The sequence below is a fragment of the Talpa occidentalis genome, unplaced genomic scaffold (assembly GCF_014898055.3).
Source record: "Talpa occidentalis isolate TD23 unplaced genomic scaffold, MPIMG_talOcc4v2.1 talOcc4.6, whole genome shotgun sequence".
NCBI lineage: Eukaryota > Metazoa > Chordata > Mammalia > Eulipotyphla > Talpidae > Talpa > Talpa occidentalis.
The window spans coordinates 3,318,452-3,343,617 of NW_023604972.1; the positions used below are offsets into that span (position 1 = coordinate 3,318,452).

A 25,166-nucleotide genomic window follows, 5' to 3' on the forward strand; every position below is an offset into this window, starting at 1 on the left:
ACTGAAAACACAGGTCGTTGGGGAAATGAAATAGAACGAAGCTGTCGAGCTTGCACGGCCTGGAGGAGTCTCAGCTAGCCTGTTTTATATGGGACGTGCTCCCCTCAAATGCTTCACCTGTGGGGAGGGAACAACGCCCTTTGTGAGGGACGATTTTTAAGCACCGAAAGCCGCTCCAACCAGCAGAAACTTCCGCAGGATGGAGATGACCCAAGTCTGCACTGCCCAACGTGGCGGCTGCTGGCTGCGGGCGGGTCATGAGCACTTAGCTGTGAGTAAAGTAACTGAGGATGCCACTCTTATTTTTAAAACTAATTTTTAATTACATGTAAGTAGCCCCCTACATGTGACTTATGCATCAGACAGGGCAGATCTAGAGACTATCAATTCAAGTCTTGTTTGTTCTTCATCACGAGCTGGTGACTTATATGATAGAGAAAGTCTTTTGTTATGTAACGAGGAGGCAACGTGGTCTTGAGGGGTCCTGCGAAGACCTTGCAGGGGCATCGCTCACCAACAGCTCGTCAGCTCCCAGCCCGCAGCCCAGCAGGCACATCAGCCCCAAGGCCGGTCAGGTGCTCCCACTCAGAGGCTCTGGGATGAGCCGCAGCCACCACAGTGGTGCAGGGCCGAGGCGCGCCGTGTAGATTACTCCTGCCACCAGCGGGACACGGCTCTGGGTCAGAGGCTCAGGGCCTTCCCTTGCTTTCAGGCAGCCTCACCCAGCAGTGTAAGGAAGGGCCTGGAATCTGACATCGGACTATGCTTTGCCTTGGCCAGAAACGTCCTGAAATCACCGGATGGAGAGTATTTTTGAAATTCCTTCAATACAATGGAATTTGCCTTGGATAACACCCTGATGCCATGGATGCACCAGCTACCTACCCGGTACTTCAGAAATGGCACCTGTGCACCAGATATCACAGCAGTAGGGATAGACGTCTGATTTTAAATTTTCAAATTCTAAATGCATTTCTGCTAAGTTTAATGCTTCCTTTAAACAAAACAGAACCCAGAGTGAATTAGAGGCTGAACTCTACAAGGTTAAGGTTTATTTTTAACCCCCTAGTGCACAGGTGGAAGAGACCTTCTGGCCCTTATGCGTCAGCTCCAGTAACACACCTGAGACTGGAGGCGCGAAGTGAAATGGTCCAAGGACAGGTTCCAGAACATGGAGTCAGCTTTGGAGCAGGTACGCCCAAGCAAATGTTTTCTGTCTGGAAGAAAAACTCCACGCCCAAGGACCTGGCCTGTGGAAGACAGACTCGGGCCATCTAGCTGTGTGCTGCTGTCCAGGGAGCCTGATCTCCCTGCCGCTCTCCTGTGAGCAGGTAAAGAGACTGTCTCCCCTGAGCCTCCGCGTGATGGAGGAGGTGGTCTCCTCTCACCTGCTTCTTCCCTCTTGTTTCAGGTATTTTCATGAGCGAATGGAAGTCTCTATGGCTCACGGGTGTCTAAGCAGCCAGCGCTTGAGCCGTTGTTCCTGACGATGCGTTGCCTCCTAGGATGGGTTTTACTCAGAGGTTTCCATAGGAACTGTTCTGGCCCCCATGTTACTTTCGCCACCATGGTTTGGCAACACAAAGAAATTGCTGAACTAAGATTCTTGTTGCCAAGATTACACTGAAGAAAAGCATTTGCGAGGCAGCCTTCCTGGACCATCCCCCCTCATCTTCAGGCAGATTCCCCCTCACTCTTTTTGGTTGCTGTTACTGAACATTGGATACACTTGGCCCTGGGATTCCCGATAGAGTGTTGCTATTGACACGTCTCCCAGGCTTGCAGTACACTGCCGGAGATCTGGGCAGGGTCTAGGGCTCCCTTTATTAGCACCTACTGGGTGGGTCTAGGCTCTGAGAGATGCATAGGAGATGTGGATTATCCTAGTTCGACCCTGAAGTCATCACCAGAAACTTGCTGTCAAGAGATAATTCCCTTCCTTAATGTTTTCTTCTGTCTCTCTGGTGGAAAGCAGGGACTGAGGAACTGTGGTCACCATCTCCAGCTTGGTGGGGGCTCCCCCACCTGTCTCCCATTCCTGGGCAATCAAATACATAAATGAGCAAGACATTCCTTCAATGTCTCCCATTCCTGTCTCCTGTCCCATTATCTTCCTTGAGGGATCTAAGCTAGGAAATAGCTAAGTGTCTGTTCTCTTTCGATCTTGAGTGTTACTAGCAGAAACAATTCATTTTCTTATGATTTTGTCATTAATTCTGGTGAAGAAGTCAATGTAAGTTGGAGCCTTTTGGAAGTTTGAAGGGCATTTGGTTTAGGAGCATACCGCTAAGTTCTCTGGGAAGAATGATAGGAAAACACCATACTAAATCCACCGTCAACAGAGGTAGGTAGCTTCTTATCAGCAGGTGGGGAGAGACGTGTTCTCTACCAAGCACCTACTGTGTCCCAGGGGAGGCATTTCCTTTCTTTTTTTTTTTTTTTAAAGATTTATTTATTTATGCATGCAAGGGCTGGGATACAGGCCAGAGATGCGGGGGGCTGGGGGTGGGGTGAGAAGATTCACCAGAGACAGAGTGGGGAACAGAACAGGCAGACTGACCGAAATACACTGCTGAGGGGAGCAGTGGGCGAGTCAGGAGAGGTCTGCTGCGCCATGTGGGTTGCTCCCTGGCCAATTGGGAATCGAACTTGTGCTGCAGAGGCTGCAGATTGCTTTATAATACGGTGCTTTACCCCTTTCGCCACCAGGGAGGCCTCGAGGCATTTCCTTTCTGTCCCAGTAACTCTGAGGTGTTACACTCACATCCCACAGAGGGGAAGTTAACTGCAAAGTAGTTGCTCATTTATGTATTTGATTGCCCAGGAGACACCGATCTAAGTGATGGTGATGGAAAATGATACACACAGGCATGTTAGCTGCCCTAACGCCCATCGATGCTCCTACTCTGGTCCTCAAAAGACCAGACTCTTCACTGATGCTGGATTTCCAGCTCAGTGCTCATCCTGCTACAAGCTGTGCTGCCCTCTCTGGACACTGGCTCCTGGCAGGCCACCTGCAGCTCAGGTTGGAAACGGGACAGGAATGCCAGGCTGTGTCTCACTTGCTTCCTGCTGTGACAGGACAGCTCCACACCTGGTGACTCATCATCTCAGAGCACGTGTCATCACGTGAGTTGTCATGCAGGAGACATCACACCCTTCTGGTCCTGAGCTGATTAAGCCCTTTTCCATGCATTATCTCAAGTAGCAGCACGGGGCCACGATCTCGTGAGACCTCACTGGTTGATGAATGAGGAAACTGGGTGATTTGTGTGAGTCTCACATCACTGAATGCACAAGCTGTTCCTGTCTTGTAACTCCAAGTTCAAAGAACTGGCAATTAAGAGGCATTTCCTCTACACTTTACATATATTATATCACATAACCGTTATCTGGCAAGGGATGAAACAAAGATTGGACCTTGGTCCCTTGATTTCAAGGCTTAATCTCTTTTCACGTCATCTCTTTCTCAGAAGCTACGCTCATCTATCTTCATGACCAACCACATCACCATTTCAAGCACCCAGAATATGAAAAATGGTGGAAAAAATTGGTGCTATTATATTTCTTTTTAGATAGGAGGGTCCAAGACTCATAGAGTGATGATCCTGCCTGGGTTCAAAGAGCTTGTGAGTGGCAGAGAGAGGACCAGACAGAGGCTTTCTGGTTCTCAGTCAAGGTAGGGCTGCCCCTTCGTTCTAGCCTCCTAGACTTTAGTACCAAAAACTTGAGAAAACAAAGCTGCTCAACACTAACACAAATTCTCTAACTTTTCATGCCTAATAGCTACTTTAGGAACTTTAACATGGTGCTAGCAGTGAGAAATGTTTCTCAAAGAATGAGAGGTTTAACGGGTTACATTTACTAACCTCGGCTAACTCCCTTACTTTCATCCCTCAGGCTGAGTTGCCTGCTTTCCCGGGAGAACAGAACCATCATTTCGCTAGCATGTTTTCCAGACCTCACCAAGCAAGCTCATGCCAGGGATGAATTATTCTTCTATGTCCATTTAGAAACTTCCTCCTTGTCTTCAACACAAGCTCTGAAGAAAACCCAAGTCCTCTACCAACCACCTGCCTTTCCTACCTGGCTAGGTGTAGGTTCCTTTACTCCTGAGTTTCTGTTCTGCCATGTGCTGTCCTCGGGCTGAGAGTGAACATTATTGCCTAGATGTCCACTGCTCTACTGGCATCACTGGATCATGAGTTTGGAACACACATGTGTCCATCTATTTGTTCCTAGCAGTCAGTACAGGGGCGTGCGTACAAGAAATAAATGAGCGAGTAGATACACAGGTGAATAGATGATGGGTTGAATTAACACATCAATGAATAGAGAAGGGAATAACATATTGCATCAGCTAAAGTCTTAATTTATTTCTTTAAATATAGACACTACTCACTGGGCATATTTCAATGACTTGATTAGAAAGAGACAGACAAGTGGATAGATCTACAAAGCCTACTTAGCTTGAACATACCTATATTTATATCTAAGCTTGGATCAACTTATGTTAAGTTGATACCCACAAAAAGTTATAAATCAATCACCTGGAGCTCACATGAAGAGATTACTGCTAACATTTTAGTGTCTATGCTTCTAAAACTTTCTGTATCCAGAATGACACAGTGTTATTAACGTGTGAGCCATTTTGCCGTGCTTTTACTGTCACTGTGCCTTCTGATTTACCTTTTGTCTCAAATAAACGTGTTTCTAGTTTATCATCAGAGAAAACACATTTTAACATCTTGTTTCTAATATTAAAAATGTAATACTTTTTAGGTTTTCCCTTACATTGACATAAAAAATTACTGCTGAGAGTAGCTGAAATCTGTGAAGGAGTCCTATGTTCAACATAATGTTCTAAGCTTCTACATGCACGAAGTCACTTAGTCAGAACAACTTCATAAGGTTAGGGTTATTGTCACCTACATTGCATTTATGAAGAAATGAGAAACACAGTTTCAAGTAGCCTGTTCAATGTCACCCAGCAGACAAGGTAGCAATGATAACTTGATTGATGAACAGGGAGAAGAGATCTAGCATTTATTATCTCATTTAATCCCTCTTTTTATTCCATGAAGCAGAGTGTTAGTATCTCCCCTGACCATGGAAACTGTGGCACTGAGAATTGTCAGTAATCATGGTTCTTCTGGACTTAAGAGCTGGTATCACCTAGTGCAAACTCCATAATCTTCACGTAACAGCATATATGGTAGTTCATCCATTCAGATATTTATTTACTGATGTCAATTTGTTTGCTCGTTTGCAAATATAAACATTAATTGGCAGGGCAGATATGGCTTATGCAAACAGGCACATAACAGGCAGTAATGGCTTTGCCCAGATTGCTGTCTAATCCTGTTTTCTCACTTTAACATATCAGGTAGAATTTGAATCCTTTATTTTTGAAGATTAAATCTAATGTGATAATGTGTACAAATACACACAGCACACGATTTGGCATGTGCTAGGAGCTTAGTTCATGTTCACTGAGCATTTGCAAAACCTTGGTGAATTGCTTTAAACAAAGGGGGCACTGATCCAGAGATGTGTTACTTTCCCTTATATCAAAGCAAGAGTATCACTGCTGAAACTAAAAATATGAAATCTTCTCTTCTTTTTTAACTAAATTTTTTAATCAAAATATAATTAAAAAAACGAGTCTCCTAAGGAGAATGTCTTATTTTTTGCAGCATAGTAAACTAGACAATCTGACTGAATCTTCCTCAAGACATAATTAAAAAAAAAACAACCAAAAGTTATTTGAATTAATTGCTGGAAAACTTAAGAACTTCTCCGAGAGGGTCCAGTATTTACATGAAGGTGAGAATCCAGACCGTGAAGCCCAACACTGAGCCAGGCCTCTCTGCGAAGGCTTTGCTGACGTAGGGGAAAATGGCCTCACAGAGCTGGTGGACTTGAAATGCATCCCAGCTGTTCTAGTCCAGGGAGAGTCTAGAAGGAGACCCTGTCCCATGTGAAACTAGGCTCTAAAGCACTGCAGTGTCCACGGGACATGGGTTAGGGGTCAGCCTGCCTTTGCAGTCTCAGACAATGGTGTGCAGGGAATAGGGCAGGGCAGTGTGTCCCTCTGAAAATTTATAGGCACACATGGGGTTTCAGCCTAGCAAACACCCTTTAAACCTGGGGATCTAGTGTAAATATGTTCTTTTTGTACTTTCTTTGGGCACCTGACAAAAGTAAAAACAAATTCTTTCTAGAAGAGTTTACTTTCAATCCAGGCCTCAAACCATTGCCACACATTAATTTCTAAGAAAATGTGCATATAGACAGAAACACACCAGAAAACCTGTATGATACCAGAGCACCAAAGTAAGAAATGGGAGAAACAAAAGAACAGCTGTTCAATCCTTAGATGTTAAAATGCTCAATGTCTGTGTACTCAGCACGCCCATAATGCTTGCATAAAAAGGAGCATCTTTAATTTAAGGAAGGAAGGAGAGACACCATAAAAATAATCAAGATTTGGAAAATGAATTGTATTATTGGTTTAACACAACTTAGATACAAGTAAAGAGAATGAATTAACAAACTGAAAGATGGGTCTTTAAAGCACAGCATTCAGAATTCAGGATCTCACAAAGCAACAGAAACTGTGAAGGAGACTTTGCGAAGTGCAGTTAGGAGATAGCGGTCTGATGTATGTCTAATCAGAGTTTAAGAAGGAAATGAATATTTGAGGAGATAATGGCTTAGGGTGTTCAGAAATGGTGAAAAACATTAAATCGAGAAGCAGGATGTCTAGTGGATCAGGATAAATAAGAAGAAATTCACACCTAGACACATAGTGAAACTGCAGGAAACTGAAGACAAAGTTTGCCAATGTGTGTGCACTGAAGTTGAGCCTAATATTTACATTAAAGAGCAAACATTCAAGAGCCAATTCATTGATGAAGTACCAGCCAGGGGATATAAAGTCATAGACACTATGAATTACTGGAGAGTTATACTGATTGGGGTTTATGTGATTGACTGGGGTAGATACTTTAATCATCACACAGAAGAGAAAAACCTGAGAAAAAGTCAACTGTGTAAAGAAACTTTGTTTATGACAGAGGTGATGTTGCGGATCAGAGCTGAAGGGATAGACTTTTTAATATATATAGTTGAATAAAATGCTTATACGTATGGAAATAAATTGACACCCCACCATCCCTAGTTCACAACATACACAAATTAATCAAGTCCAAGCTGATTAAAGGTCCAACAGTGAAAGGCAATTTTTATGATGTCTGAAATTCAATACAGGAAGAGATCTTAAATTACTATAAGAAGCTATCTTAGTTCAACATAGACAGCTATCTTAATAATATCAGGGTAGGGAAATATTTTTATAAAAGTAGATACAATGAACAAGTCATAAGGAAAAGTTTGATAAGCTCAACTGCCTCAAAACTCTGGTTACCCCAAAACAAAACAAAACAAAACAAAACAAAACAAAACAAAACAAAACAAAATACAAAACCCAAGAAAACAAAACAAACAAACAAACAAAAAAAAACCAAAACAACAAATCCACCAAAAGCAAATGAAAACTGAAGTCTCAAACTGGAAAAAATGCACAAAATAAATAAATAGCTCTTATAAATCAATATGAAAAAGCAAAAATGAGAGAAGAGCGGGCAAAAGATTTGAACAAGCACCGTGTGTAGACGAGAAACATTTCATCAGAAGAGAAGATCTGAAAGGATGCAAACCACATTCTTTCTCAACAAAAGGTCAGAGAAAACCACTCACACATTTGGTAGACATTGTCATGGCCTGTTTCGGGGGTTGATGGGACCTCGAAGCGACTGGGTCACACACACTCGTGGGAGTGTGTCAGGGCCTGGTAACTTGGGGAACGGTGATACTGTCTAGAGAAATAGGAGCTACACTTACCCTGTGTCCCAGAACTCAGGCCTGAGGAGACATTACTTTGTACAGATTCTCTTGTAGATACGCCCTGACACTAACTAGAACGTTCTTAGCAGCATGGGTATAAATAAAAGCTGAAAAGCAACTCATATGTTTATGGCCTGGAAAGTGAGTGAATACATAGGATCATATGCACACAAGCGCATGTTACAGAGCCACCAAGTTGAAGGACTTCTGACTATTCACAGTAGCGTAGATCATTTTGGGAAGGTGAACTGAAGCATCATTAGATTGTAGAGCAATCCTAGGTGCTCTTACTCATCCTTCAGTAGGCCACACTGTTCCAGGCACTGCTGTAAATTTTTTTTTTTTTTTAAGATTTATTTATTTATTTATGCATACAAGAACTGGGGTACAGGCCAGAGGTGGGGGAGGTGAGAGGATTCCCCAGAGACAGAGTGGGGAGCAGAACAGGCAGATCCACTGAAATACACTGCTGAGGGGAGCAGCGGGGAGTCAGGAGAGGTCTGCTGCACCCTGTGGGTAGCTCCCTGGCTGGGATTGAACTGGTGCTGCAGAGGCTATGGATAGCTTCACAGTGAGGTGCTTAACCCCTTGTGCTACCATGGAGGCTCCTGCAAATGTCTTCTATGAAGTTGCTCATTTAACTTTCACAGAACTCTACAAGGTAGGCACTGTTATTACTTCCATTTTGTGCTTAAGAAACAAGCCACTAAGTCCACCAGAATCTCACAGCACAGAGCTGCTCAACCAGTTGTCAAGGCTCAGGTATTCGGGGCTCAAAATACACTCTGTAGTAAGTTTCTTTGGGACTAAAATTCAAAACTTAGCAAAACCAAACAGGTTATTTTTCATGATGCAAACATTTGTGGCAAAGCTAAAAACGAAAGCAAGTTGCACGAATTACACAAACTTCTGGACAGTTGTCCCCTGTGGGGGTTGTTGGGGGGGGGAACATCAAAGTGGGGGCACTTTTTACAAAGACTGCAAACAAGGGCACATATCTTAAGAATTTTATCATCCTTTATGCCTTCTGCATATTTCATGAGTCTTTTGTTACTAATCAATATTTAAAGCAATTGAAGGAAATAAGGGGAGAACAGGAACCCCTGCCAAAGAGAGCAAACACTTCATGGTTTTGCCTCATAAAACATCTCAGATCTTTGCCCGTAAAGTCCTTAGGAAAGTCCACAGATGCTGCTCTGGACACAGGATTTCCATTCAAAAGAATTTCTGCTGAAACAAACAAGAGCCACAAATGGCAGCACCAACACCTGCGGCTGCAGCCTGACCCAGGGCAGCACCGCGGGCAGCAACCCTGGCCTGCCACATGGGGACGTCAGCTTTGCCGCCTAAAGTCAAGCCTTTGCCTCCTCTGGTTCCAGCCTGCGGCCGGCAAGGGCATCAGGAAATGTGGCAACTGGCATCTCCCATCCATCACACACAGCCAAGAAATTCTTTTTTCATTTACTTAGAATCTGTCTTTAAGCAACATCGTTCAAACCATCAACCACTTTAATGTTATCCTTTATATTCAATCCGGATGGCGCTTTCCCAGTGGCTGTAATTACTTAAGAAAACCAACCCTGCTCTCTCCTTCATTTGTTGTTCCATAACACCCCATTATCCCCCAAACTCAGCTAAGTCACCCTCTCCATTCTGGATGTCTCCCCCAGGGTTTGCCCCCACACAGAATAAACATGTACTCCTCTGTGCCCCTCAGCACTCTGCACACACTTGGCCCAAAGGACCCCTCATTAGCACCCTGCTCCCTACTATTCATTGTTCATCATCGCCATCCTCATCTGGAATGTGCCTTAAGGTGGGCTTTCTAGTCACATGAATCTCTAAATTGTGTCTGAATACCTACCCGAAGGGGCTTGCACACAGGAAGTCACACATGTGATGATGAAACAGTGAGCAGTGTCTGACCTGGGCATCTCTTGCTGCCTAACACACCCTCCTGGCGTATGCCAGCGGTCAGCACTGCCACCGCCCATACAAGGTATGGGAGGGGAGACATGGATGCACCTCTGTATGGGGAGTGCCCAGGTCATAATGCTCTACATCGCGAGGGGAGACACTGTGTCAACCTTCAGAAAGTCCAGTCTGCTCTGACATGTGTGGGGTCCCCTGTGCCAGGCCCGGGGTGAGATGTACCGTGTTCATTACATCTCTTCATCTTCTCAACAGCCCTTTGAGTCAGGGGCTATTTTGGCTTCCGTTTAATAGATGAAGGGAGTGAGGCCCAGGACGGCTAAATAATTGCTTACGTTGTCACAGCTGGGAGTGCGGGCTGAGATTCCCACAGGTCACTTCAAAGCCCACCCTTTAGTTCACTGAAGTATTCGGATGGGGCTAAACAAACATGTGACTTTAATATCTCCTTTCTCGGATTAACACAGCAGAATCCCTTTTAAGCTCTTTGTATCTTGAAAAATATTCTCCCCTCTCCGTTGTAACAGGGAGGCCGGAAGGCAAGCAGAGACGAGGCTTTTCTACTTGACTTTTAGCCTTTGATCAAAACCCCTCTGTTCTTGGCTGCCACGTGCTCTCTCTGGACCTGGAATTTTGAAATTCCAGGCAGCCCGGTCTCCAGGAAATCCTCCGTTCTCTTTCCAACGGGTGCATTTTCCAGGACCTCTTGATATGGGCTCCAAATCACACCCACCCCAAGCCTTCAGACATCTCCTCCCCTTTCTGGCATCAGGGCCATTTGGACATGACCACAGATTCCATGAGGTCAACCTCCCTCTCTTTCTGCATCTTAGCTGTGGGGAAATGTTGGGTGTACGTAAAATAGAACAGGCAAGTGACTGCTGCTTTGGCCTCCATGAAGGCCCCAACCACCCATGCCAGGCCTTCTTCCGAGTTCTCTGTGTGTTCACATAATCAAATCTATGCTCTCATTGTAAACTGCCATCGGGACTCAGCCCCCCAAACACTTGCTTGCCTCAAAAAACCCCTTGGGGGTAGCTGGTTTTGCTTCTTGCCATTAACAAAACACAGCATCTTAACGTTGGGGCCTGGTTATATTACTGGAATTTGTCAGATTTGTTCATGAGTTGTGTTGTTTTCCAGCAGTGGAAGAACATAAAATCTGAGCTGCCTAATGATGGGAGGTTGCGTGGCTGTAACGATGGCTTCAGTCACAGTGGAAAATACTTATGACAGAGTGAGCTTCAAAATTAGAACGCACAGTTGTGTAAGAATGTCTAAAAGGAAACATGCAGCAACGCTGAGGACGTGTGTGGTTGTCAGTGGTCATCTATACATACACACGGATGCGTATTTGGGGAACTTTGCACAGACTTAGTGAGTGTACACTGCGGTCACATTACTGATATGGTAACAAACTCAAATAGGAAAATAAGTCACAGCCTTCGTTCTACCTGCTGACATTTCAAAAAGTCCAGCCGTGCGGACAGTCTGCAGGACCCCAAGTTTGTTCAGCTGGCAGTTACCCAAGCCGCCGTCAGCAGGTCAAGTGAGCTGCTTCCATCACCCGCTGCAATTCCCAGGACGGGAGAAAGATGTCAATCCTAAACCCTCCCTTCCCCAGTGCTGCCCGGGGCCACGAGCCCTGTCCCGGGCCACCACGGCCGCGGCTCCAGCAAAGGACGCAGCGGCGGCAGAGTCTGCAGCCTCTGTCAGCGCTCGTCCTGCATCTCCGCTGTGTTCTTCACAGCTTGTAGCTTTTTAATTACCAGCCTACCACAAAGCTGAATCCTACTTAGGCGGCTCTCATAGCACCAGAGGACAGGCCTGGTTGGCCCGAGAGCTGGGCCCTAATTACTTCTGGGTAAGTAGAAGGCAGCTGAGCTGACTACCCTGTTGGGTGCAGACTCTGATCTCAGGATGCCAAAATTGCTGCTTTCCATGTCCCCAAGATTCAGTGGGATTTACACTTATTAATTCCTGCAAATCAAAACGAAGTTTCTCCCTAAGGTGGAAGGCAGGGGTTGTTCACATACATCATGAGAGAAAAGAACGATCTGAAGTTTACAGAGTTTTATCCTGCACGCACCCCGATAGGGGGAGGGTCACCTATGGGGCCTCTTCTGTGGGCCGGACATTGAGCTGGGGCCTTTCCAGGGGCGCTGACAAGCATGCGCACTCACTCAGATATGCCTCTCATGGGCAAACCGCCACTCAGTTTGCAAATGTGACCCTGGAGAGAAACACACAGAGGCGAGGTTCGTGGCTCTCGCAGGCAGTTCAGCATGGCGCGGCAATGAGGGGCTTTAGAGTCAGAGATGGGGCTTCTCTCCTGATGCTGAATTGGCCTCCCTGCGGGACCCCAGCAGGAGATCTCATGGGGCGATGCAGAAGGGGCTGTCCTATTGAGCAGCCAGATGGGGCGGGAGAGACCCTCACACAAAATACCCAGGTGAGGCTGGGCTTCTAGGAGCTGGTCAGCAAGGTTCTAGCCTCCTTCCCTGTCCACCCTCATGACTCGACCCTGAATTCAAGTGAGAGAGCGGTGGGGATGGATGTTACTTTGCTTGGCGAGCCGTCTGGCGACTCGAAGCTGGCTTCGCAGCTGTCACCACCAGGAGGAACTTCTTGGGCTTTTTAAACTCGCTGCCTGAGAAAGTAGTAAGTCCTGTATTTTAAGATTATTCGAGAAAAGTCCCCATGCATTGGTAAGGGTAGGAGCTTGAATTCCTTACATATAGCGCTCTATCTTTCTAACTTTACTGTTTTGTTTGTATCATCAAAACTCTTTCCAAAATCGATGAACAGGAGTGATAAGTTCCCTGATGCAACAAAAGAAGGAGCAGGCTACATCGGCTAATTTGATGGAAACTGCCTCGTGTTACACGTGTCAAGAAGCTCACCACTGGGTGTCCAGAGCCCTGGGAAGCACCCACCTCGAGTATGAAAGTATTACGTTTAATCCTGGCACTAAAACTGCCCCATAAAACTTTATAGATAACGACTAATATGTCCAACAGCAAGGTCAAGATAAACTGGCGGATAAAATACAAGGCCGCCAGACCTACCCAATTCCTCAGCACCAGGGACTGGGGCTACTTTGGGTTTGAGGAGGTAATTCTAGGCATGCACTGAGCGCCATATCCCCAGTAACATCTGGGGCGGCGCCTGGTCGTTAAACACTGATATTTCTGCAGTGAAACCTACACGTCCACACTGAGTGGGATGAATGAGGAGCTCGCACTGCTTTGCCCCACTGCAGCTTTTAGGCTCAAATCAGTTGTGAACACATCTCAGGCTCTGGAAGCCTTTTGACTTTGGATTTATAGATAAGAGATAGTTAGCTTGACTTAGGTACCAGTCTTAAGACATTGCAATTTTGAAGACAAGTTCATAAATGTGGGACAATAATCACTATAAAAATTATTGAATGGTTAAATGAGTTGGTTTCCCAATGGGAGATTTTATGTATTAGACATCTGATAAGTGGTTAATATCCAAACTGTACAATTAAATCATAAAACTCAACAATAAAAAACAAGCAGTATTATTTAAAAATGGGCAGAAGGTCTGAATAGACACTTCTCCAAAGAAGATGAACAGATGGCCAAGAGGGACACGAGAAGATGTTCATTATCTCTTACTAGAGAAATGCAAAGCAAAACAAGATCCTACCTAGAACCTGTGAGAATGGTTATTAACCCCCAAAGCAAGGAACAACAGGTATTGGAGAGGCGGTAGAGAGAAGGTGTAGGGTAAGGAAAAATGTCAGGCTTTTCTGCCCTCCCGCCATCAGGATAGATGATGGATCCTTGGGGTCCTGAACGCATGCCTGATGGCGGCACCTGGAGTAGGGTGTGGGCCTAGGTAGATGGGATTCACCTGTGCTGAGACTGGGCTTTTAAGGGCGGCGTCAGGGGAACCCAGTAGAAGCCGAAAGAGAAGCCGAGAGAGAAGCAGAGAAACAGAAACAGAAGCAGAGATCACCAGAGAGCCCAGCTAGAGTGAGGATTTGCTGGGGGCTGGAAGACTGCCAGCCTCCCGGCCCCCCAGCACCCCTGCCTGCTGCGTACCTGGTAATCCCAATAAAAAACCTGCAAAACCACTGAGGACTCTGATTCCTCCTTTACCTGGTCTGCATGGGATCAGAAAACCTGCTCAGTGGTCATTCCTGCCCTTTAAAGAAGGGAATCCCGTTCACCGTTGTAAGGGGCAGGACTAAACACGGTGCAGGTTTCCTGCTCCCATGCAGACCGGGTAAAGGAGGAGTCAGAGTCCTCAGTGGTTTTTTGCAGGTCTTTTATTGGGGTTCACCAGGCATATGGCAGGCAGGGGTGCTGGCTGGGGGGCAGGGAGGCTGGCAGGCCTCCCAGCCCCCAGCAAGTCTTCACTCTATCTGGGCTCTCCGGCGTTCGTTCTGCTGCTTCTTGGCTTCTCTTTCAGCTTCGGCTTTGGCTTCTCCTGGCGTCCCCGTGAAGCTGCCCTTAAAAGCACAGTCTTAGCCCAGGTGCACCCACTCCAGGTGCCCGCCATCAGGCATGCATTCAGGATCACAGGGTTCCCTCATTTATTCTGATGGCAGGAGGGCAGAAAAGCCTGATATTTTTCCTTACCCTACAACAGTGAATGGGAATATAAATTGGTGCAGACATGATGGAAAGCAGGATGCTGATATCTCAAAAATTAAAAATAGAAGTTCCATTTGCTCCAGTTATCTCACTTCTGGGTATTTACCCTCCATATAAAACACAGCCCACTGATTCGAAGAGATACAGCGCCCCTATGTTTATTGTAGCGTTACTTACAATTGCCAAGAATGCAAACAATCTAAGTGCTCGTTGACTGAAAAATGGATAAAGAAGATGTGGTTTATGCACACAGTGGAATACTGTTCAGCTACGAAAAAGGAGAGATATTGCTATTTGCAACAAAATGAATGGACCTAGAGGTTATACTTAGTGAAATAAGCCAAAGTGAGAAAGACAAACACTGTGTGTTCTCTCATGTCTAATATATAAAGAAACCAACCAATGGAGGAACGAAACACAAACGAACTTTTAGACTATGAGACCAATTAGTGGTTACAAGAAGGGAAGAGGGAAGGGGGTGGGTAAAAATGGGTGAAAGGACTCAATTTTATGGTGGTGGATGTGATTGGACTTATTTAGTATAAACACATGATTTGCAATGAGGCACACCTGAAACTTACTGTCATTCTGCAATGCTACTTCCATTTTAAAGAAAGTAGTTTTCCTGAAATTTTAAAATATTACATACAGATATAGACAAAATGGTGTAAGGAATTTTAAAATACTACACAAAGATACAGAAACAATAATTTGAGAAATTTATAGCAAATAGAGGCTATTTCTAAGTAATAGGATCATTGGGAATTTTCATTCTCTTTGTGCATTTTCTAAAATTTCCATGAGAACTTGGAACAATTTTAACAACAAACAAAACTAGTTTACTCTTCTACCTTTTCAGTATTTCAAAGTAGACTCTTGGGGATGCTTGTTCCCCACCAGTCCTCAGTCTGGGAGACTGGGGACGCCGTTCTTTCGGGTTCCCAGAGCACCTGGCCCATGCAGGGCCCCTGCCTGCTGGAAAGGGCCTGAAGTCATCTCTCTCCGCCTCTTACAAGACACTCAGAAGCGCAGCGCCCATGTCCTTATCGGTTCTGTCCAGAGTGATGAAGATATTGGAAAATAAACCCAAGATGCCTTTTCCAGTCCTGAGGGCAGAAGGGGCAGCAGCAGGATCATCGGAGCCAAGGAGGGAGCTTAAGTAGCTTAATTAATTGTTAGGGAAGCTGCAAGCTTTGTTGCAGGGAGAGGTGATGCGAACCAGCCTGCGGTTCTCAGGAGCCAGCAGATCATGGGATCCCAGCTTCTCAGTGCTTCCCCACCACTTTGCACCTAACTAAAATGATTTACTTACAGCAGTTTGAGGACAAGGGCTGGCCCTTTATCTTTATAAGGGGTGACCTAACTGGGTAAATCCTTTTGACTTAACTGATCCTTTCACAGGCAAATGCATGTGCATATCTCACACGGTGTTGGAGATAACGCATGCAGTTGCGTGTAGATACATGGACATGCATCTATGTTTGTGTTTATCAGCTTCTCTACATCAGCCTTTCTTTTTATGTTTACTCATTCACTGTTAAGTGCCCACTGGGAGTTAGTAAGGAGCTAGTTCTGCCTACAAAGGCCAGGTTATAAAATTATTAGGTACCTTAGGTCAGCATTTCACAACCCTCGCTTCAGATTAGATTGAGTTGAGCATTAAAAGACAAGACCCGCGTCCAGGAGTTCTAATTTTCTGGCCTGGGGAAAGATGCTGAAATTGCTTTTGGTTTAGAGCTTCCTGGGTAATTCTAGTGTCCAGGCAGGTTTACACTCTGCTGCCTAGAATTAACTGGGTTAGTGATTTTCACAAAGCAGTGCTCCCCGCCCCCAGCCAGGCACAGCAGAACAAAACCGTGTGTTTGTTTCTCTGTGTGTTTGTGTGCGTATGTATTTTGAGGGGGGGGGGGCGCCAGTTTTCACACCATGCTCATGCACCATGCAGGATGGCGACTGTGCGTCCTAGCGGCATCTTGGTGAGTGTGGCGGACACTTCTCCGCATGCCTGGACAGGAAGGTGCTGGGGCTGTTGTCGAGCCCGGGGATTCTCACATGTTAATCTGGCTGGGAACCCACGGGGGTTTTATGAGCGTGCAGCTGGGATTCAGCATCCTGAGCTTTAGGGAAAACTGATGTGTATGAAGTTATGATGAGCTGGGGCGTCTGTTCTGATGAAACTCCAGACTCAAGTGGAAATCACAAGGTGACCCTTGGAAAAGCTGATGTGAAACCAACTGTGTGGCCCAAAACCCAAAGTTGAAGAGGAGGTGCCCCCTCTGGGAGGAGATGTGGGTGCTGGTGGGGTCACAGAAAGAAGGGGGAGCAGAGACTGAGGGGAGGGGCTCCCGACCACAGAGCAGGTCGAAGCTCACAGCAAATACTGCCCTGGTTGTCAAGGAAACCTCACGCTGCTGCCAAAGTGGGGTGCAGGCCTTGATATCCGGCCTGTTACCGAGGGTGCATGTGGTCCTGAACCGGGTTCCCGTCAAACGCACCAGAGGCCAAGGACACAGGGCCACGAGAGGCGGGAGGAGGGAGGGAGGAGGGGCCCAGCACCTCCAGGGGGAGCTCGGGCTGCCCACACCTTGAGTTTGAACTTCCAGGCCCTAGGATGCCAGGGAACACCTTCTTGGTGGCTTGGGGCCGCCCAGTGGCAGTCTGCTCTGCAGTCCTGGGCAGCGAACGTGCAGCCTCAAGTTCACACAACACCCACAAACCATTTGTGTGTCATGTCCGGAGCCTGAGGCTGCCGAGGCGCCACCTGCCACGTCCAGGTCAGTCAGCCTGGGCCAACGCGCCCTTCCCACCCTGCCCCCCAGACCCCCAGGGCTGGGGGTGGAGCCCTGCACCTGGAATCAGGTCCAGTCCCAGCTCCCTCATGGCTTCTGTGTGCTTCAGTCAGGCGACTTAGACAAGGAAAAGGACGTGCGAGACCTCAGTGGTGCCTGCCTGCCGTTCCCAAGAGGCCCCGCACCCCCAGGGGGCAGATGCCCCACGGCTGGGTTATCCTGGGTCAGGCAGGAGCTCTGTGGACTGTGGACCCCAGCAGCCCCGCGCAGGATGAAAGGCACCAGCTCCAGGTCCCCCTGGCCTGACTGGGGGTCAGGCCGCCCACCTGGACGCCTGTGAGCTCCTGTGGGGGACACCTGCCCGCGTGTCACTCTGGGCCCCAGCCCTGCGCCGGCAGCTGCACCGGGAGACCAGGCGTCATGTGGTCACCCTCGCTGCCCCCCGGTTCCCGGCAGACACAGGTGCTTCCACTGGCCCAGCCAGATCCTGCTCGAGAGGGAGGACTGAGCGCCTGCCCGATGGTCACGCTGCCAGTGGCCAGTGCAGGGCGGGCTCGCCTGCCTGACCCCGAGATGCCTCCACGGCCGCTCTGCCTGGCCCCATGGGTGGCAGCCCCCAGCGGCGACACCAAGCCAGAAAGAGCCGGGCGGGTCGTGTAAAATCAGAGCACCAGCTTTCTCAGTGCAAAGGGGGGGGGTTTCTGTTCATTTCAAAATATTTCCCACAACCTGGAGAGCTGCTGTCTTTTCCCTTTGCTCACAAGCACCAAGATGGGAGGGTTTCTGCTGACGCAGGCTCACGTCTGGTGCCCCAGGCCCAGCGGTCGCCAAGAGGAAGCTGGGCTCCAGGGTCGCTGGCGGGGGACCCCTTTCTGTTACTTTCATCCCACACTTGGGTGTGAAGCCATCGGTGGGGCTTCCGGGGCCCTGCCCGTCCTGGGGCCGGGGTGGCGGTCCCCGCCCTCACCACGCACCACGCAGGCAGCACCGTGGCCACTGTTCCAGGAAAGGGGCGTCTCTGAACGCGGCCACACGTCCTCACCCCAGGCTCCTGGGGACACCTCCACACGGGAAGTGCCCTCCCCACGGGGCACGCGGGCGTCGCCCCTTGCTGCTGCCCCCCCGGGGCCTTGGGCTCAGCGTCCCGGTACTTACTGCTTGTTCATAGTTCTCGGCGCCCGGCAAAGCAGGGGGATCTTCAGCTCAGCCTGTGGAAACAAAAGCCAGCTCGTTACTGGGCCTTCCGCCGCGTGTTTAATTCTGGTGAACATGCTGCTGTCGCTCCTTGTTAGAGCGGGTGCAGGCGCGGCCTGGAGGGAGGGGCAGGCGCATCCGTCCAGGTGGGTAATTGGTTTATTTCTGGTGCGGGTGCGGGGCCTTTCCCTGACACGCTGTCCTCTTTCTGTCAGCATCCATCCCATCTGCCCCGGGCCGCAAACACACCCTGAGCTGTGCCTGCCAGGGCTCCCCGGCGGCTTAGCCCAGGCTCGGGGCCCTACTCAGGGGTGCCTGGCCCTGCGGGGATGCTTTGCCTTCACACTGTGACTTTGCCATGAAATATTTATGGGAGCTACGTTTCTACACCCCTTCACATGGACGCAGCATTTTCCGTGGGGCTGGCACTGGCCTCCGGGGGGATCTTTAGTCCCATTTACCCTGTAAGTCAGCAACAGAGACCCTGGAGAGCTAACAAGGCCTTTGCATGAACAGACGCGTTTCACCTGCACAGAGACCCTTGAGGGTGTTGTCATGTAAATCTCTAATATAGAAAGGATTTTCCCCGCACATTAGGTGGGGTTCCGTGAGGTTGGGGTGACGCCTCCAACTGGGTAAATTGCGAACAGTTTGATAAAGACACCAGGTGAGAGATGTGACAGGTGTAGGAACTCCACGGGGACAGGGGAGTGCTGGGGGGTGACAGGGGCGCTGGTGCTTGGCTTGAGGGGTGGGGGAGCAGTGGACACAGACGCAGGGCTGGCTGTGATGTCTGTTTCAGGGACACACAGGGATGCAGACCTGGTGGGTGCAATTACAACCCCATCTCGTGTTCCTCCTGCCTCACTGGCCAAACACCAAGGAATGGAGGGTGAGGAGCTGCTGACATGCTTTCCATCCATCAGCCCCTGGGGCTCCCAGCTGCAGGGAGGGGGTGGAGGGTGGACTTCACCGTGAAAGAGGAGGAGGCTTGGGGGTTGAACTGTGGGCGACCATCCAGCTGCAAAAAGAACCCAGGACAACAGGGCCCTAATATTTCATTTGCGAACTGGTCACCACATTGTACTCCACGGAGTTTCAGGCACTCCGAGGTCATCCTCGCATCCATCTGTCCATCCACGTACCCATCCACTGATCCCACCACCATTTGCTAAAAATGTACTTTGTGCAAATATTGGGTGCCAGGACACAGTCTCTGCGCCGTGGGAAATGCTGGAGCTAAGAGAGAGCCTGCGCCCCTGGGCCGGCTGCTGTAAGCACCCGAGGGATGACACAGAGAGAAGAATCCCAAACCCTCACTCTCCTTGGGCAGTCAAGGCCATCTTCATAGAGGAGGTAACAATGGGTGGGTCTTGCAGGCTCAGAATTAGTGGGGTGCTCAGGTGCATGGGGAGCCACGAGCCAAGGTGTGAAGATGTTGAAGGCAGAGTGTGCCAGAGGGGCTCTGCCCAGCTGGGTGGGGCCCAGAGGCCAGCAGTGTGGGTGTTGGCAGTGCCGGTGAAGATTTGGTGAGGACACTGGATCCTGGCTGTGAAGGTCCCTGCAAACCAAGGTGGGATGTGGACTCGGCTTGTGACCTTGGACTAGTCACGGCAGAAAAGCCCCTGCAGAACCAGGACTCGGCTCCAGGTTTTCTGACACTGTGTGTGTTACCCCAGGACCGCACCGCCATCTCTGGCGTCTGGGTGGCTGTTGACTCTCACTGGCGGAGGCTTCTCTGGGCCTGTGAGTGTCTGGCTTGGGCCCATGGGAATCTGGAATCTCTCCCCCCACGGAGGTGGGAAGTGGGCATAAGCCTTCAGCCTCAGGATGGAGGCACAGTGCAAGAAAAAGAGGCTGGTGGGTGTTTGCTACCCTTCCTTCACTCGGGAGCCTGGAGCAAGGGGGGATCCTGTGCTCAGTACATCCACTCCCAGCAAGAATGGGGGTATTTATTTCAGTTTCGCTTCCTCGTCTGTCACAGAAACGAAGTTTCAGCCTTTCTGTGAAAGGGAAGTGACACTTGGCTGCCCTCTGTCTGGCAGAGGTGACCACACTGTGGGCACATCCAGAGTGGACTGTGCCACAGGCACACGGTGTGGGGGGTCTCAGCAGGGGACCACGCCTGACTGCAGGGGCCCACAGTTTGGGAGAGACTTGGCAGGAAGACCCCTGGGCCCCCACGGAGTCTGCAGGCAGAAGCCACCTCTCCTCGGGCGGTCTGGTCATCTCTCCCGCCGGGGGAGATGCCAACTGCATTGGAGTCTAGATACCCATACAAATCCAATTTAAATGCCAACCTGGGCACTGCCCTGCAGACCAGACACCAAAGCACAGGCAAAAAAGCCAAGCTATGCCCAAAGTAATTTATTTTGGCTTAGGACTCCAGTCCCTCATTTCCATTTCAAAATCCCTTGGGATTTCGAGGCAGTCACTCTCTCTCTCCACCCACCCCCAACCCAGCTAAGGACCTGGCTCTTCCTGGGAGTCCAAACTGAGTCCCAGTTTGAGAAACGCTGCTTCTATCCTATTCTGTCTCTCATAAAGGCTCACTGCCACCCCCTCAAGGTGTCAAGTGGGCCCCGGGCTGGGAGATGCATTAGCACCGTGGGGCCTCAGGAGGAGGGGGCCTGCCCCAACCTTCCCTTCTGGTCAAGTCTCCGCTTTCCAGGTGAAGCCGCCCATGAGTGTGTCTGACTGTCCACTGAGGGCTTTGTGGGTTAAAACCGTTTGTAAAGATAATGGATTTGATGGCTAAAACACCTCAGTATTTTAGAAAACTAAACTGAAGGGAAGGAGGGTGTGGGTTCCGAGGAGCTGAGCATGCAAACCAGGATGATGGTCTCAGAGCTCGCGCCCACCTGGGGCTGCAGAGAATGTGTGAGGAAGCAAGACTTGTTTTATAAATAAATTGGATTTGGGTGCAGATCTTAATCCAAAAATAATTAATACCCTTCTGGTATCATAAGCAGTTTAAACAATTGGAAATATGTAAAGCTACAAATCACATTTCCTTGTTATCCCGGAGAACTCTTGTTCTCCACTGGGACGTCCCCAACGCTATGAAAGCGAGCTGGCGAAGAGACATTTGATCGTAAATATTTCTGCGCATTTCACCTGATCCGAAATTAATGTTTCATGATGGGAAAACCATGCTTTTACAGTAAGAGCATTTTATTTGCTCTCAAACATTTCTTACTTCTTCCTTGAAGATAAAGCTTATAAAAATACTAGCTTCTGTTTATTCCAAACTGTAAGAAATGTTATTCTAATAAGACAAAGTCCTCAGGTAGACGTAGGAAGTGATCGAAAGGAAAGCATCAGTTTGGAAAGGGGTGTGAAGTCGAGGGGTGGACTAGAGTGTATAGTGTGTGTGCATGTGTGTGTGTGTGTATGAATGAACTTTGGATAATTGCATTGGAATCAAGATTTCTCAGGTGCAGACTCCTATTAATTTGATTGCACATGTAACTTTCCTCTATTTTCATATTCAGAATGAGAAAGCTCTATTTTAGAGATGCTCACACTTAGAGGAAGAGAAGCTGCTTGGGTTCCTTTCTAAAAACAATTAATTTGTCGGTCATTTGTACTCTTTCACTTTGGGTTACACGTTTACTCCTCCACTCCATGGGTGCACAAGCTTCGCTCACCCTCCACCAAAGGCCCTGTGTCCCCTACCCTCACCCCTCCCGACCTGCTCCTCCCTTCTCTTTCCTCTGGTAACCGGTTCATTTTTCACAAAGCCTAGGAATCATTTTTGCTGTGCTCTGCCAGTGTATGGCTTTGGGCAGCCAGCTAATTTTAATTAAACATAACATTTAATTTTACCAGTTACAGCCAGGGACCCCCACCCCCATGCACATCTGGAGGCCAGAGGTGAACGCACCCTTCTTCTCAAACACATCCTGAGCCCTGCTGCACGCAGTCATTTTGAGAGGAGTTGTTTCACAGTAAGAGGGACCTTAGACAAGTTTGAGAGAGATTTCAAATCCAAAATAGGAACATGAAAGATGGGCGATCTTACCAAGACTGAACTAGAGTAAAGTAATTGAAAGTTCAGTGGAGAAAGCCCAGCTCTGCATGAGTTCACTCACATGCGGTACATGGAGAAAGCAAAGGAATGAACTAAATAAAGTAAAAAAAATAAACCCGCAAACTCTAAAACCAACCAGTAGTTACCAGAATGAGAAGGGGAAGGTGTGAAATTGGAGTCACGGGTGTCAATGTTGTAGGTGAAGGATGGATCGGGGCTCTTGGGGTGAACTCCCGTGGCATGTAGATGTGTTGATTGTCAGCGACACACGCCTGACACTCACATGATGCTGGGATGCAACGTTACTCCAGCGATCACGGCATTTCCTGAATGCTAGAGCCCTCAGTAGGAAATCCAGTTTAATTTAGATTCCATCGTAAGGCAAAAATCCAAGCGACCCAGATTTTTCAATATTGAACAATTCTGCCATGTTGCGCAGTGTGAATTCTCTTGAATCAAATCTGTCTAGTGAAAAAATACACAGTATGGAGGCATTTCTAGCTCCCAGCGCCTTTAAGACTTAACTCCTGAATTGAACTTTCTCCGTGTCGTTAACTCTTGGAATCAGGGCACGTAGGTGCCCGCCCATGAGCCCAGGTGTGCAGAATTGTCCAGTGATCGGGACAGCGTGAGCCTCAATAGTACCAGAATGAAAAATGGGGATTCAAGCACATACCTGTCTTTGCTCAGATGATTTTGGACTTAAGTGAGATCATGAGAGCAAAAGTGCCTTGCGAACTATAAACAGTTACACGGACATGGTGCACAGGCAGTCACTGAGCAACACCGTGGTGCCAGCCCCACGAGCGACACTGAGGACTCCACATTGGCAAGGAAAGTGCTCGAAAGCCATGCCTAGCACTTTGTAATTCAATCTCAATATTCTCAGAGGGTCAACATATTTGGGGACTTGTAGAATATTACCAAGGCTTTGGCAGATGAATTAAAATAAATTTGAAAACGATGAGCTTAGTTTTCTGAGAAACCACCTTAAAATGAGACTTCTTTCGGTCAAAATTCTTAAAAAGGGGACTAAACACGCGAGAATATATAATGATGATTTGTCTGAATGTAAAATAAACTCAAGAAAATTGTGTTAAAACAATAATATGGCGGCTATCATCTACTTTGCCCTTCATAGCTATGAGACACCGTAATATAATAATTTAATTTTTATGTGTGGCTTATCTCATGTATTATCCTAAGCTCAGAAGGCAGGTATTGCAATTCCACGTTATACAGATAGCTTGAGATGCTGAGGGGTGAAAAAACTCGCCTAAAATCATTCCACCAGGGATCAACCTCCTGACTTCAACCCCAGGTTATTTCTCAAGGACTGGATGGAACCATGTGGTGCAAAGAGTGTAGACACAGAAGCCAGAGTATGGAGTGGGCGAAGTATGGAAGTGAGTTCCGGGAATGCGCAGAGAGATGGACTGGTCAGGAGGCCCCTAGGCTGACCGAGGAAGACCCACAGGTGTCCAAGGCAGACTGGCTCCCAGGTACCTGTTGAGGCATCAGACTGTCAAGAGCTCAGCAAACGCAGCTCTTGCAACAACACAGCCTCCCAGCAGGCGTTTGGTTCCCCAGACAGAACACCTCCTGGGAGGGAACTTACAACTTGAGCTCACTTTTAGCACGGCCTGGGCCTCAGCGGATGGAGGGATGGACCGGCAGGCCAGATGGAGACAGAGGCCCAAGGCCTACCTACCCTGAGTGCCGCGGGCGGAATCAGCCCTCTCATTCTGCAATGCTCTGCCCCAGTGCGGGGCTCAGGGACCCCACAAAGGTTCGCCCCTCTCCGAGGCTGGCCGGGGGCTGCCCGCCACCCTTCATCTTCATTTCACGCTACTGAACAGAGAACACTCCACCAGGGAAGCCCTCGGCCTCCCACGTTGATGTTCCACTCTGAGCTCAGGACACTCATCTCATTTCACTCCACGGCCCGAGTCCCCGTGCTCGGTGCTGGGTAAACCCAGTGGGTAAAGCCAGTGGGATTCCATTTCTGCTGTGAGGGGCTTGGGAAGCCACGTTTCCATCAGCACCACCCATGAGACACGAGGCCCGGACTCACACACGTGTTTTCCTGTGGCCGTGGCTTGTCTGGGAATCCTGAGCCTGCAGGTTAGACTGACCAAAGGGAGGCTCCAAGCACGACCTCATCCAGCAGGGGGGCTGGACAGTACAGTGCGGGGGCACTCTGAATCTCAGATCCTCTCCTGCTGCGTAAGAAGTCTCAGATCCAACGAGAACCGACAAGCTTTTGAAACGAGCGGGCCCTCAGAGGGCGACCTACCCGCCATCGCTGCTCCGACATCTGATTAAAACCAAGCGGCACCATCATGGGAAGGATTTCCCATGCATTTTATCCACAAAAGTAACAGAAGGGAACAAAATCCACAAAACAAATTCCTCTGATTGCCGTTTTCCACAAGTCTACTTTGCATGGTTATTTTTCTTTCTAAGTTCCCACACCTAAGCTACCTCACCTGATAGTTCCCAGTCCTATTGATAGTTTACTTTCAAAAATCACTGGAAACTTTGGCACAATCTGTTTGAAATGTTAAATCTAATTTCGATTCAAGTGCTTCTCTCCATTTGATAATTTAATCCCTTGGGCATTCTGTCTAGCCTGGAGCAAAACTCCAGAAATCAGGCCTGGGTAGACCTGGGTGAGTGCCT

The 25,166-nt window shown here is 48.3% G+C and overlaps 1 protein-coding gene across 1 annotated transcript in view; it reads right to left on the reverse strand.

Moving 5' to 3' along the window:
• The window catches only part of CLNK (cytokine dependent hematopoietic cell linker), a 79,168-nt gene extending 60,713 nt beyond the window's left edge, over window positions 1-18,455 (reverse strand). Inside the window, exon 1 of the mRNA XM_037530543.1 lies at window positions 18,413-18,455. Coding sequence (XP_037386440.1) covers window positions 18,413-18,423 — 11 coding nt within the window. The 5' untranslated portion in view covers window positions 18,424-18,455. The remainder of the gene's footprint in view (window positions 1-18,412) is intronic.
• Between the last annotated feature and the right edge of the window lie 6,711 nt (window positions 18,456-25,166).